Source organism: Musca autumnalis, unplaced genomic scaffold, assembly GCF_047663935.1.
Source record: "Musca autumnalis isolate F117 unplaced genomic scaffold, ASM4766393v1 scaffold_3, whole genome shotgun sequence".
NCBI classification, from domain to species: Eukaryota; Metazoa; Arthropoda; class Insecta; order Diptera; family Muscidae; genus Musca; species Musca autumnalis.
The window spans coordinates 250,516,846-250,532,576 of NW_027411866.1; the positions used below are offsets into that span (position 1 = coordinate 250,516,846).

Sequence of the window (15,731 nt, forward strand, 5' to 3'; positions counted from 1 at the left end):
CCCAAACCTATTGGGAGCATCAAACGAAATGACGGCACGTGGACGAACTCCGACTCTTGACCTACTGACAGAGACTCACGAAATGAACAGAACCTATACACCCGGCGAGAGGATCTTCGTCGATAGGTTGATAACTGATTCAAGGATCTCTTGGGCGATCAGCACTTTTCAACCCTATAAATCTCCTGGCCCAGATGGTGTCATTCCGGCGATGCTTCAAAACGCACCACCGATATTGATCACTATACTGAAGGTTATTTTTAAGGCTTGCTATTGCTGTAGCACATACCGGCACTGTGGAAAGAGGTAACAGTAACTTATATTCCCAAGGCTGGGAAATCAAGCCACGCGTTGCCGAAAGACTACATACCGATTAGTCTTTCCTCTTTTCTATTAAAAACTCTAGAAAGGCTACTCGACTTGGAGATTAGATCTTATATAAATCGTGACCTTATAAGCAGTTCTCAGCATGCTTATATGAAAGGGAAATCTACAGAAACAGCTCTACATGAGGTAGTGGGTTACATAGAGAAGAACATGGATAACTTGGATCACACACTGGCCGCTTTTCTATACATAGAAGGAACGTTCAATAATGTGAAGCTTGAATCCATTCATTCTTCTCTAGAGCAATTGAGTGTCCCCTCTATCCCAATCAACTGGATTGACAGAATGCTGGAAAGCAGACTGATCAATTCCAGTATTGGAGAGAGTTCCGTAAGGAAGTCAGTCACTAGGGGCACCCCACAGGGTGATGTTTTATCTCCACTGCTGTGGATTCTAGTGGTGAATGGGATACCCAAAGAGTTCGATAGACTGGGGACTAAAGTAGTAGCATATGCTGACGATGTTGTCCTTTTAATCAGTGGAAAATTCTTGTCGACGCTGTCGGAACTGATGCAGGGTGCGCTGGTTAAGCTCTCTCGCTGGATCCACCACAATGGTCTTGGGGTGAACCCTGCGAAAACTGAGCTGGTACTATTCACCAAAAAAAAGAAATATTGCCGAATTTGTGCCGCCAACGCAGGATGGAGTGCGGTTGGATCTCTCTACGGAGGCGAAATACCTGGGAGTGGTCCTGGACCATCGGCTAAGATGGAAGGAACACGGAGGAGCGCACCAAGAGGGGTTTGATCGCGCTCTATTCCTGTAAGAATTCCATAGGCAAGAGTTGGGGCCTCAGACCACATGTAATACATTGGCTGTATAGGACAGTGGTCAGTCCCATTCGTTTGGTGGCATGCCCTAGGCAATAATTCCAATCTGTCCGAAATAGCTACTGTGCAAAGATCTGCGTCAGTACTCATTACTGGTGCAGCAAGAAGCACCCCTCAGGCTGCATTGAATGCCATACTGAACGTCCAACCCATGGATATTCTTGTACAGTATCAAGCATCACGATCTGCCTTAAGGCTTAAGGAGCTAAATCTGTGGCGTGGTTCACATCTTGGACATGCTAGAGTTCTACAGCGGATATGTAGTCAGATTGGACTAGGAGACCGGGGAGATGAGACTGGCTACATCCCACCAAGCCTGGACTTCGACACAGCTGAAGTAATAATACCCGACAGGAGTGAATGGGAACAAGGCAGACCACTTCCCGATAGCCTGTCAATCTTCACCGATGGGTCGAAGATGGAAGAAAGCACGGGATCTGGTGTGTTTTGTGAAGAACTAGACATCAGGAACTCGTATAAGCTAAATGACAATTGTAGTGTTTTTCAGGCAGAAGTTTTTGCGGTTTGGAAAGCCTTGGAGTTAATAGTGGGAATGACGGACCTTATAGATACTGCAGTCACTGTTTACGTGGACAGTCAGGCTGCTCTAAAAGCGCTAGGGTCATACAGTATTAAGTCCAGGACAGTTCAAAGCTGCAGGTCTGTCATGTAACATAGTTGTTAGGTTTTGCTGGGTTCCAGGGCATTGCAATGTTGAGGGAAACGAGATAGTGGAACGGTGGAAGAAATTCTAAAAAAATAGGAGTAAATTGGGTGAAAAAAATGCTTGAGGCGTGAAGTGGGAGGTAAACATACCCGTATGTTTGTTCATTTTTCCTTTCTGGCATTACAGTCTGTAATACAGAGTAACCCCATCAGTGAAAGTCAACTGGAAATTCCAAGAACTGTTGAGAAGGTAAATCACCCTTGTAATAGGTTGGATGCCGAAAGAATGGAAAATCCTTTAGAAATGGCGCCCAACAATATTTTCTTCTTGTGTGTAATCGTTTTGAAGCTAGCTGTTTCATAGGCTTTCTTGTGAAAAGAAGAAATCTTCTTATGGAAGAAGGCGGAAGATATAATCGTTTGCCGGGCTCAACTAAATCTCTGTGTAATATTGGTTGCAAAATTGCAGTCTTGTTGTCAGTCAAGGTTGTTCTAGTAAAATGAAAATAGCAAGAGCTGTTGAGAAGCTAAACCAGAGTGGTAATGGGTAAGATGCCGACAGTCTTTTTCATGAACACGGACAAAGTGAAATAATTTAGAAATGGCGCCCAACGTTAGCAAGGTTTCATTTTTGTGTAATTTTTTTGTAGCTACCTATCCCATACACTTTCTTCTGAAAATAAGTATTCTTATGGAGGAAGGCAGAAGCTCTAGGCGTTGTCCGGGCTCAACGAAACCTCTGGTTTTTTCCACAGTGGCTAAAATTGAAATGCATTTAGTGCGGCAAACAAAGGATTGTCAGAATTAAACTGGAATTAGAGATGGACTGACAATGGAAATGTCCGGAGAGCTTGAACATCAGGCAATAATTTTGTTATCTCCTTGCAGGAGGTGGAAAATGCTATGATGATAACTGTCCCAATGCTGTTAACGGGCGAAATGTATATATATCGACAATCAATTTAGCATCTCCGGAAGCTTCTACGAAAAGATCAGGATGAGAAGGAACGGGTGGAGATGGCAGGGCACAATCGACCAATATGTTCAGGGGAGCCTCATTTCAGCCGTCCAAGAAGTCTTCTCTACATTCTCGAACAGCTTGGCATGGTTGGCGGTATTGAAAGTTTTTTATAGGTTAAGAGCCACCATAACTGTTCGGTCGTACGCCCTGCTCTGGTTCAGTCCCCAACCTAGATGTGCATGTCCATGCTGATGTTGGACAACTGGGAACCTGTGCCTCTAGAATCTTTGTTATTGGCGAAAAAAGGAGATCCCTGCCAGAGTTCAGTAGATGTTTGGTGACTAACGACAGATTGAAGACATTTGTTACATACATTAAATAACATTGAGATTCCGTGTGGGCCAAACGCTTTGGATGATTTTGCGTCTGCAACATCGTACATTGTGGTGGATTCCTCTGCTGTGAGGGCTCCTATACAGCGTAGCAACCCTATAACTCTCGGGACGTTCTACAAACTGCCGGTTAAAATAAGACCCCAACCTATTCGGATCAGTTGCTGTCAGGCCGTTGAAAGTAACAACCGTTCTAGGTCAGAGTAGGGGGTTCCGAAAGTTTCGTTGCCTTTGGGGCCGAAGGCTTCGGGCTGCCCGACCCTACCGCAAACACAACCCTTTTTTGTCCGACTCATACGGTCTACTATTTCGCTGACTTTGTTGCCAATGCCTTTGCAATCCAACTGCTGGAATGATGTATTTCCAGGCATACAGGAAAGGTAGAAGTTAAACAGTTCCGGAGATATCACCCCTCCTTGGGGAACTCCCTGTTTCCCTCTACGGGGCTTGGATTTCTCGTTCCTGAATTCCACATACCACTGCCGACCACACATATAGTTGATTATTCAACGTTTCAGACTTGGACAGAGGGTTGTCTGCTCGATGTCCTCGAACAGCGTGAAGTGCTTGACAGTATCAAAGGCTTTTGATAAGTCAAGCGCCACCATCACTGTTCTATCACACGGCCTGTCACTCACGGGATGCTCGGCAAACTGTCGATTGAAGTAACTTGCACACCTCTTCGGGTCAGTCAACGTAACGTCGCCAAACGTGACTGAGGTCCTGTCATCCCTCTTTCCGGGGTTCGAGAGTGACTTAACCGTTGCCCACAATTTACTTATACCGCCTCCAATGTTGCAACTCTTTAGATGATTTAACCACTTGTTCCGCTTATGTTCGCCGATCAGCCTGTTAACTTCCAGTGTCAGCTCCCTGACTCTGGGGTCGTCGGAGTTGGTTCGACGAAGCTCATCACGCTCATTTGCGAATCCCGTCGCCTCTGCTGGGAAATTTGGTCTCACTTCGGGTATTCGACCAACAGGTATATGGCTACCGGCTGCAGCATTGATGATGTCTCGGAACGTCCTTTCCGCTACCCGAACATCAGAAGGATTGGGCAATTCTCTGAAGCGGAGATTGCTGAACTCTCTGAAACTCGGCCAATCAGCTTTCCTATGATTGAGAATGTTCGGGCGTTCAGAGGTGATGAAATCGGGTGGTCTGCTGCTGGAGACAATTAAGGGGAGATGGTCTGATCCATGGGAAATGACTGGTTGCCAGGTGAGGTCATTTGTCAACCAGGTGACACGATGGTTATGTCTGGCGAACTGTGACACGCTCCTCTAATTCTGGTAGGGGCGTCCTCATTGACCGAGCAAAACGTAGAGCTATCAATCAAGTTCAAGCGAGTTAGGTCTGTATTGAACAGACTGGTGCAAAAGGAAAGCCAAACCCCCACCTCCACATCTGGTGCTATCCTTCCTTATTACGTTGTAACCATCACAACGTACTAAGCTGTGGTCGTTTAGCATGGTTTCCTGAACCACTGCGACCTTGATCTTCTTCCGATTCATAAATTCCACTGCAATTAAATTGCAAAAAGGATGCATTTTCTGGGATTGGAACAGCAACGACTGGTGTTAAATGCTGCGTGTGCGGTTGCTGTCGAGGGGACTGCGGGGGAGTTTCGTAATCGGACGACGAAGACTCACTGGGGGCTGTGTTCGCGCAGCATGCAGCAAACTTAGTCCCTATCGTAGTTCCTTGCACCCACTCCTGACATCTATTGCATCTCACGGAAGATTGGATATGGGTGAAAATGCGGATGTGACAAACCGAGCACAAATATATTGGTCCTGAGTTTTCCTCCGTCCAGGCACGGACCAAAAGAATCCGGAGCAGACATTCCGGGATATGCTGCTTCCAGCACAGAAAAACGAAACAAATACAACCACATGTACACTGAGGTGACAGCCGCTGGCCGGAACGCTGATGTTGTGTGGTTCTGGGTCAATCCGGTACAGAGAACCCGCTGCCGTGGGATTTCAACTTGTGAGTTGACGGCCCCTGGTCGAAATATCCTCCAAGTAAATCCGGTGCATAGAACCGGCTGCCGTGGGATTGAGCATTACTCTCATGGGTAGCAACACTGATCGTGTCAATCAACGAAACTAATTAACAAAGTGTTGCCAACTATTTTTTTTTTCGTAAAAATCACTTTTTTCTACAACTTAACAACCTAACTTTACAAATGATAAATTAAAGCAAAAATGAAAGAGAACAAAAGAAAAAAATCAGACAAGCTATTTTTTAATGTTATGTTGATTTTTTGCGCCCCAATTACAGAAACAATAGGAACATTGAAAATCCAATAAAAATTAACTTTCTTTTCGCACAAAAAAGGCTGTCTTTATGCGAAATATTTTCACAATTCCCATTTCTACAGTGTTTTCTAAACTTATGTTTTTGTTTTGTTTCTCCTGATTCCTCTAATGTTGACATACATATTTCTACTAAATAATACGATTTTTGGAATTTACCAAATCGATCGAAATCTGAAAAAGCTGAACCAAAAACGATCGCAATGAAATTGAGGAATTCAAGCCATTCCGATCGGAATCTGTGACATTCCTGTATATTGTTCTCCCTCCCCACAACACAATTATTTACTATCGATTAAAACAATTTATAAAAATTATATAAGGAATGATGTATGCATGTGGTACACCTTTATTAATAATAATAATAAATATATACTTTATTCGAACACGTAATATTAAAAAATACCATAATAATAAATAAATACTACAAAATATATGTATGTGTTTATAATATAATGAATGTGTGTGTTGTTGTGTGTACATAATATAAGTAATATCAATTAAAGGACACAATAAATTACAAAGAAAAAAACTACACTTTGCCAATTACAAACAAAATTATGGAACAAACTGCATATTTAAGATGGCGCTCTGATTTGTAACGCCGCAGCAGTGTTCAAATGCATTCTGACTTGCAGATCAAATTTAATAAACAACGGCAAAACCACCACATATGAGCACATATGAGATACAAATATAAAGCTCTAACATAGATACAATCATATAAGGTATGTAGGTATGTGCCAATCCAATATCAGTATTAACATAAGATAAAATCTGGACAAAAGACAACTTTCTTTTTTCTTTGAATACTTTTTCTTTGACAAAATTTGCAAGAAAAACATGTTAACATATTTGTATGTCTTATGAGAATTAGATCATGGTGTGCTATCACGATGCCATATATATTTAGGAGGTTATATTAAACAATAAATACACTGCTTCCATTTGTAGTTCTATCGCCAACTAACGACTGATCATCCCTGTTAAGAACTTCAGCTTCTTTGCCGATTTCAACAATGCCTCCACTACTTTGCGTGGTTTTGTTTGGTTCTTCTTTTATTTCTTCAGCCTTTTCGACAAGTTTTTCTACATTTTCTTCGGTTTTGTCATCTCCTGCCAATTTGTTTTCACCTTCTTCCTCACCATTTTTGGTTGAAAAAATAATTTTCTCTTCGGTATGAATGCTGATACCCTCTTCAATTCCTTCTCCGCTATTTTGGAATGTTACTGAAATGTCCTGTTTGTTTTGGTCCGCATGGGATGAACGTGTTTCGCTATTACTGGAACCCGTTGTGGCTGTGGTGGTTGTCATAGATGACCACCAACCCGAAATTGCACCTTTGGCTTGAGATAGAGCACCGCCCACAGCTCGGCTGGTATTGTTAACGGCTTGATTGATTTTCCGTCCACTTTCAGTGCTTTGCATGGTTCTAAGGAAATAAGGAGAAAGAAGAGATTAGCCGAAAATTATGACTTACCCCTTTTTTATAGGAACAAGTTTACTTTGGGGCACTTTTCAGATGAAAGATTTAAGTCCAGCTTTTTCGTTCTGGAGAAGGTTTACTACAGATAGGCAGTGGTGTGTGTTGCCAACGATATACATTTTTCATGTGGAAGTTCCTACTTCTCGAGGTAGAGGCATTGAATGAATGTCAAGCGATCAAAGTGGAGCCTTAAAGTAGATATTTTCCTATTTGACTTGGTGTGTGGTGATTAAAACGAGTACTGCTATAGATACGGACGCTCAGAAGGGCTGTTCACTCAAATCATCAAAGTGAAGCCCTTAAAATAGATTTTTTTTAAATAGGAAATAGGCCTTTCTGATATCAATGATATACATTTTATAGAGTTGGAAGTCAATACTTCTCAGATATTGATCTTCAGACAGTGAAAAATATTTTTTTAATTGATTTCACGTTTTGTGAAAAAATATTTTTTACAAAAATCAACGTTATTAATTTTTAAAAAAATCCACGTTTTGTGAAAAATATTTTTTAAAAAATCAACGTTATTAATTTTTAAAAAAATCCACGTTTTGTGAAAAATATTTTTTAAAAAATCAACGTTATTAATTTTTAAAAAATCCACGTTTTGTGAAAAATATTTTTTAAAAAATCCACGTTTTGTGAAAAATATTTTTTAAAAAATCCACGTTTTGTGAAAAATATTTTTTAAAAAATCCACGTTTTGTGAAAAATATTTTTTAAAAAATCCACGTTTTGTGAAAAATATTTTTTAAAAAATCCACGTTTTGTGAAAAATATTTTTTAAAAAAATCCACGTTTTGTGAAAAATATTTTTTAAAAAAATCCACGTTTTGTGAAAAATATTTTTTAAAATCATATGATTGAATCTTCAACTAAAACAAAACAAACACAAAACAGCGAAGGCTCGCGCAAAACGGAATTTTGTAAATAAAATTCCAACGACATACTCACAGGTAACTGTGTTGATGTTATTTCAACTTAACAGAAATCGATGATTTCTTAGTTGAATCGTGCTGTCAGCTTGCAAATATTTTGTTCTGGTGTTTTTTGGGAAAGCCGAAAAGTGAGCATCATTCTCATTAACATGAGAATACTCGATGCTTAAAGAGTTCAGGTTTTCACTAAAAATTCATCATTTCAAAAACTGAAAAGCCAATTGATAATTCCCTTCGCCGGGATGAAATCATGATATTGGTAGCGATCAGTTAATTTTGCAAGCTGTCAGTGCGTTTTGTAAACATTTTTCTCTGCAAAGAGGAAAGTGATGAAGTTAAGCCAATGGGGGAAACTCCAGACTTAGACAATCATATTTTTTAAAAAATCCACGTTTTGTGAAAAATATTTTTTAAAAAATCCACGTTTTGTGAAAAATATTTTTTAAAAAATCCACGTTTTGTGAAAAATATTTTTTAAAAAATCCACGTTTTGTGAAAAATATTTTTTAAAAAAATCCAAGTTTTGTGAAAAATATTTTTTAAAAAAATCCAAGTTTTGTGAAAAATATTTTTCAAAAAAATCCATGTTTTGTGAAAATATTTTTTTTAAAACCACGTTTTGTGAAAAAAAAAATGTGAAAAAATTGAATGTAGAGCATGAAAACTGGGCTTCTTTCTTCTCCGATAGATCTTTATCGGGTAGAAATTCATACTTCTCCCTATAAGGCACAAATGGAACACTTGAAGTAGACATGTTCCGCCAAAGAAGAAGGGGCTTGGGATGTTCTAATCATAAACAAAACATTTTTTATGGAAGTATATAAAAAAATACGTCGCAAAAACTGGACTTCTTTCATCCATACTATCCGATGGATCATAACCAACCACAAACACCTGAAAGCTGCCGATAAAGTAAACTCATTACCTTTGCCGCGCTCTACACTTACTGCGCCAATTTCAACTTGACATCTGCCACCGAGAGAGTGGCTCCAGAAAATGGATGTCCCATGGGTAGAGGTTCGAAAAATCCATTATCAGGCCTTACATCAAACCATTCCTGATAACATTGGGTCTTCTGAAAAGCTGTCATAAAATTGGCATTAAAATGTTCAACATCTTTGATAGCTGTTTCCGAGGTAGTTGACACAACAGAGGTGCGCAACAAGGCTAACAAATAACCCTGGAATTGTTGCCTTATCCATTGATCACTACCACCCTCTGCATCTTCTTTAGGCACTTGGACATGACGTAATATATAATCCATAAAACGTAAATCCTCTGTACTCAATACCAATTGTTTTCGCAACTCTGGATCCCGAGCCTCTAAGTTGCCATTTTCTATGTCGATGAGAATATCAGCCAAATGTTGTTTCTGTTGGAACAGTACATTGGAGGTTCCAATGACATAACTTAAGACCGATGGATCGGTTAATAAATCCATATATGGCAAAGAGAGATAAGGCAAACAGAGGTTGCCGCTGGCAAATATTGAAATTGGGGCACGATATTCGTCTGGATTGATGGTGGTAAGCATGGATAAGGTGGCTGAAATAAAATTAATAACACATTAATACAAATATCTTTTTTTACTACCAACAAAAAGTCCTTACTTGAGGCGTCCAGGCTATTGTCTTTGGTAAAGGAGCTACTACGTTCCAGATTCTTATCATTGTGGGATGAATCGGTTTGGCCGGCATCACCTGCTGACGATATACCCGATGAGGGTGACGAACTACTTTTATGGCTTGATTTTTCACTGCTTTTCGATGAGGCGTTGGACATTTTCCTCATGGTCTCCCCAACATCTTTGGCGGCATTATCAACTGCTTCATTTTTCGTTTCCTCCTCATCTTTAACCTCCCCACTGTTATTACAATCCTCTGGTTTTATCAATGAATCCGTATAATCCGGCATGGGAGACAGGGGCCTTGATGTCCTTACACATGCCACTTCTTGAAACCCCTTCTCTAGCAGACGTGGTATCAACGATGATATACCCAATATCAGTGCACACATACCACGAACAGGAGATCCAAAACAAACCACTTTCCTTTGTAATAAAAACAATTTCAACAGTTGCAGAGTTTTATGACGCCAATTTAAAACAATTTCACGCAGCGATAAGCCTACATGGAAATGACGCAGAGCACGACGTGATTCATCACCATCCATTAGACATGCATTCAACTGTTCATAGGCCTTAACCAAGATATCGGTGCTGGAAAAGTCACCCTCTTCAAAGAAGGCATCAGCTATCAACGATAACTTCACCTCGATGTAACCATAAATTGGCACACGTGCCAGACAACTGACAGACTTCTGCACCGTACTACGTGTTACATCTGCCGTGCGTATTTTTAGTTTTTCTACCGGTATTTGCCGATAACACGACACACCATAAACGCTTTCTGTAGGATCGGTTAAGCTGGGCAGATTAAAGAAGACAGTATCCTCAACAAAATTATGGGAACCATCCGGCAGGGCCAAGGTAGACAAGTACTTCCAGCCACTAGGACATTCATTTTTACCACTTGAACCAGCTACAAGAGGGGGGTATGAAAATTCCACCTACTCAAGACAAAGGACAATTAGATTACTTCATATCTTATGTAACAGTAAGTGCGTCCTACTTACCTGACATCCTAGTTTATGATGGAATCCCACTACCAAAATATGTAAAATTGGAGGTTTTATTTCTTCTTGAGCCGCAGTATTCATTTTCCTCCTTCAATCAGACGCGACAATCAAATACCGAAGAAGGCAAAAAAAAAAACAACACCAAACGATCAAACGATTGGCAAACTTTTTCTTTTTGTTTATTAATAATAATGTGGTGGATTATCTTTACTTTCAGCTTAAGGAAATTATTTGTTATCAGTTATTGTACAGAATTTTCTTCTTATTGTTTTAAACAATCACCTAGAATTTTTTTTGCAACCAACAAATTCAAAAGAAATGTTTGCTGAATGGAATTCAGAGAACTAGTTCAACAACACACAAGGGGACATTTTTACATTAAACGTACTTTACACTAGCACTTAAAAGTACGTAGGTTAACCCGGTTAAAGCAGTAATATAAACGGCTATAAAATTCGAATCTTAATTTCCCGGTCCACACTAGAGTGATTTCATTGAAAAAATTGCATGAAATTATGCGTCTCTAGATCGACGTTCATAGTAGAGCAAAATCATAAAATTGCTGTAGTGGGGAATTCGATTTAGAACGCCTAATTTCTTGAAATTTTTTAATGAAATTCACGCTAGAAGGGACCGGGACAATCTTATGCCACATGCTGAAACTTGCATTAAAACTTTCCCGTTTTATAGGGGTTCTTTAATCGAGTTACCCACTACAGCAAACTAACAAAATTAGTCTAGTATTGAAATCGAACTAATAGCGCATATTTTCATGAAATTTATTTCGCCGTGTGGCAGGGGGCTTACGAAAATATCCCCAGCAAAAAGTTTGCATCCGCGGATGCAGTTGAATCACTACAAGTGTACAGTACCCAGCAAAAAGTTTGCATCCGCGGATGCAGTTAAATCACTAGAACAATTGCCGCTTTTGTACATCTTTTTCTTTGAATTCACCTATGAATTTTACAAGAGAGCGCGCAGCTAGGATGCTCTCCATTTTCGATCACAGCCTTTGATTTAGTGTTTTGGATTGAATTTAAATGCAGTCTAAAGATGTTATAAAATACAAGCCATTGCAAATATCCCAAAATAAATAAAATACATTGCTTATTCTTATAAAAAACAAGAATATTAACTTTATTACATTAACACAAATTATAAAAACTCTCCATTAAATTTGATCGCAACTAAGTTTACTTCCTCTACTCTGTTTTTATCACATCGAAATTGACATTGCTTCATCATCCAAATGGTTTTTCATTTTTCCTCCTACTTCAGTTCAGATTTCCAAAAAACTCCAACTCCACTTCGAAAATAACTTGCGTGAATTACAGCAATGTTCGTAACTATAGTTTGTATTTCTTTATTTTTTTTTTAAACAAATTCTTATAAATTTAGACACTCTTTCTTGTGTTCAGAAAAAAAGACTAGGGATCAAAAAATTGGCTTGCTTTGCTAGGAATCTTTAAGCGTGTGCTCCTAAAATGTATCGGGCGGAGTGCATTTTTCATAACTCCGTGTGGACTGCATCGAAAGATGTATTGAAATCATAACTCTACATTGCACTACTTCCAATTTTTTTTTTGCTGGGTACATTTGCCGTTGGAGTACATCTTTTCCTATGAATTCACTTATGAACCCAGCTAAATTTATTTGAAGTGGTTCTATGTGAAGTAGTGATTGAATAGCTTTTTTAGAAGCAGTCAACGCAGAGTCATGAAAAATGCATTCCGTTCTTCACATTTTGACAATGTCCGATTTGAATCCATTTCACAAAAATTTTCACATTTTAGCAATGTTTACATTTATAATAACTTTTTGCAAATAAAATGCTTAAGAACAGAAGAAACAATTTATTTTATGGTATTTTAATTAGTTTGTATCCAAAAAGATAGTCATAGGTGCAAGAAATGTCAGACTGCATATTTGTTTGTAGCCAAAAAAGTAGTTGAATCATGATTGCAAGTGACTATTGTAGTTATCATGGACGGCAATTCCCCGTGAATTTTTTCAATTTCTCCCTTAAGTTGCAACGGCGGAAGGACGAAACTCACGGGGAAATTTCATTCATGATAACCCCCTATGTCTTTTTTACGTGAAAGAAGTCAGCAATCAATTTTAGATATTTATCACATATTGGCATGACTCTATGCAAGAAGCGTTTTACGATGTTTTGGGTATTTTTGAGTAATAAAAGCTAACTTTCTAGAATAAAAGTATTTGATTTTTATTTGCACTCAGTCGCTTTTTAAAATGATTTATTTTCAATTTCATTGAGACTATCGAACTATTATCAAACTACTGTTTTTTCAAACAAAAATGTTCTACAAAAACATGAGTTTGGTAGTAATTTGAACGAAACTAGAAAAATATCTTTTCCAAGTGGCCCTGAGGTCTCAAATCAGTGAAAATCCTCGCTTAATAGATGTTAACTTCTCCCATATCCTCAAATTGCATGCTTGCGAATCAATTTTTTAAATGAATCGAAAAATCAATTCAAAATACTTTCCATGGAATGTATATTTATTCACTACAAAGAACTAATGCAAAAAGTGTGCTTAAGAAGCAAATTAGACAGTATCCTCACTGCCCCATGCCCTTGTAAAAATCATGACTTCTTTCACGTAAAAAGATGTAGTCCGAAATCACTTGCACTCATGATTCACCTACTTCTTTGGCTACAAACATTTTGCTGGGAATTTTACAAGAGAGCGCGCAGCTAGGATGCACTCCATTTTGCTTCCACAGCACACAGCTAGGATGTACTCCGTTTTCGTTCCAAATCACAACTTTTTATGTAGTATTTTGGATTGAATTTAAAGTCACTCTTCGGATTGTATTTTTAATCAATCCAAAGATGCAGTAAAAATGCAAGCTATTGCGAAATATCCCAGAATAAATAAAATGCATTTATTATTTGTGTAAAACAAGAATACAAAGAACTTTATTAAACACAAATTTAAAAAGTTTCCATTAAATTCAATCACATTTGAGTTTACATTCTCCGTTCTCCAATTAATCCACGCGCATCTGATTTTGCTCCATCATACTAAAGTTTTTTTATTTTGACTTCCCATCACTAGTTCAGCTTTCGACATGGACTCCAACTGCACTTCACTCCATTAACAATTTCCGTCTCGTGAATTACATCAAAAATGTTCGCAACATCAGTTTTTATTTCTTTATTTTATAACAAACTCTCCGAAATGTATACATTATTGTTCGTCTTTTGAAGAAATGTGTAGGGATCAACCAACTGGTTTTTTCTGTAGGGATCTCTACAGCAACTGCTTATAATGGATACTTTACACGGTATGTTTTTTACATATGAGTTGTCACTTCTCCCATACAAAATGTATATGCAAAGTGACAACTCATATGTAAAAAACATATCGTGTAAAGTACCCATAAAATGTATGTTACGGAGTGCATTTTTCATAACTCTGTTGGACTACATCGAAAGATGTTGTGAAATCATAATTCCAATTGCACAACTTCCAAAATTTTTTGCTGGGTCTGAATGATTTTTCGTATATGCATTAGGGCTGACAATTTAATCCCGAGCTTTACTAAATCTCGTTTGATGCCAAAAATTATTAAAGGGTTTTTATATTTATCAGGGATTTAATTTGGTATAATGTAAACCTACCATTACAATACGGGGGTTATCATGAATGAAATTTCCCCCTGAGTTTCGTCTTTCCGCCGTTGCAACCTAGTCCCGGCCCACACTAGCGTGAATTTCATAAAAAAAAATTCATGAAATTAGGCGTTCTTAAATCGAATTCCCCACTACAGCAATTTTATGATTTTAGTCCCAATTTACATTAGGCGAGTTTACTTGCGGCAATTGTCATTTTGTAGGAGAGAGAGGTGAGGCATATGGTAACCCTTTGCCTCTCAGCACCCTCTCTCACCTACAAACTGACAATTGCCGCAAGTAAACTCGCCTAATGTAAATTGGGACTTACTCTACTATGAAAGTCGATCTAGAACATAGCCGACCAAGAAGAGCGAGCGCTTAAATTGTTTATGTGTGGGTAAAATTACACTGACAGAACAGGGTGATGATTTTCATATTGAGTGTGAAATGAAAAATATATTGTTGGCGCGTTCGCTTTGTATGACTTAAATTAAAAATAATAATAAATAATAATAATTTGAAAAGTAGTTTTCTTCATATGTTAATTTTTTTGAGAGAAAAAAACAAATTGTATATAAAAATGATTTTTTAAGACTTTCTAAGCATACATACATTTTTTATTGTTGCATTGCAGACGAGGCATTCTGCGTCATTAAAAATATTAATACAAAACAAAAACCATTTTCAAATTCTTCCCTCCACATATTTGCTGTACAACTGCAAAATCTTTTCTGTGTACCCAAAAATAAACAAATAAAGCGGCATCAACCTGCTTGCATGAAATTCAGTACAAGACTGAAGTAAAAAAATCAAAACATTTGCTCTCTTACTTTGCGTTCGGGTCGCGTGTGTGTGATTTGCCGAAAAACTTCGTAACCAAATCAATGCCCACGAACGGGTTTGATCTAGAAACGCATAATTCCATGCAATTTTTTCAATGAAATCACTCTAGTGTGGACCGAGACTTAAGGGAGAAATCAAAAAATTCACGGGAAATTGCCGTTCATGACAACCCCCTTATAATTGATAGACAGGGTTGCCCTTCTTCAATTATTGCTCTGTTCCAGAACCTGTAAGCGGGGTACCATGGCAGAACTACCAGGTAGTGGTATCACACCAGCTGATCGAATATGAAAAGTCAAATCCGTTTATAAAAAAATTATTTTTGTTGTAATTTTCCCAACAACATGAAGAAAGTTTTGACATAACATATTCAAAATTTTACGATGTCACTACCTGGGTATTTGTGCCATGCGGGGTACATACCACGGCACAATAATACAGGTACAACGGAAAAACAGCTGATTATACAGCCTTATCATGGATTTTCACTAGTGAAAAATTTCGCAAGTGAAACAATTTTCCCTTTCACTTTTTCGCCTTATCGTGGTCCATGGGGGAGATGGAAAAAAGGCGAAAAAGAGATAAACAAAAAAGATAAACAGCCTTATCATGGATTTTCACTAGTG

At 38.3% G+C, this 15,731-nt stretch overlaps 1 protein-coding gene across 1 annotated transcript; it reads right to left on the reverse strand.

Annotated features, from left to right (window-relative positions):
* Positions 1-5,871: 5,871 nt before the first annotated feature.
* On the reverse strand, positions 5,872-10,970 carry LOC141399296 (late secretory pathway protein AVL9 homolog). The gene is made up of 4 exons (XM_073977783.1): positions 10,617-10,970; positions 9,593-10,550; positions 8,930-9,527; positions 5,872-6,990 (listed from the first exon to the last, which is right to left on the reverse strand). Exons 1-4 carry the CDS (start codon positions 10,698-10,700, stop codon positions 6,480-6,482), a joined length of 2,151 nt encoding a protein of 716 aa, XP_073833884.1. The 5' UTR covers positions 10,701-10,970; the 3' UTR covers positions 5,872-6,479.
* Positions 10,971-15,731: the final 4,761 nt, after the last annotated feature.

Bases quoted from the DNA above. Each gene is read 5' to 3' on its own strand.
- LOC141399296 (XM_073977783.1), bottom strand. From the start codon at position 10,700: ATGAATACTGCGGCTCAAGAAGAAATAAAACCTCCAATTTTACATATT. The intron at 9,528-9,592 runs GTAAGGACTTTT...ATTTTATTTCAG, and splicing joins CAATAGCCTGGACGCCTCAA to CCACCTTATCCATGCTTACC. The intron at 6,991-8,929 runs GTAAGTGTAGAG...TTATTTCCTTAG, and splicing joins GTCAAGTTGAAATTGGCGCA to AACCATGCAAAGCACTGAAA.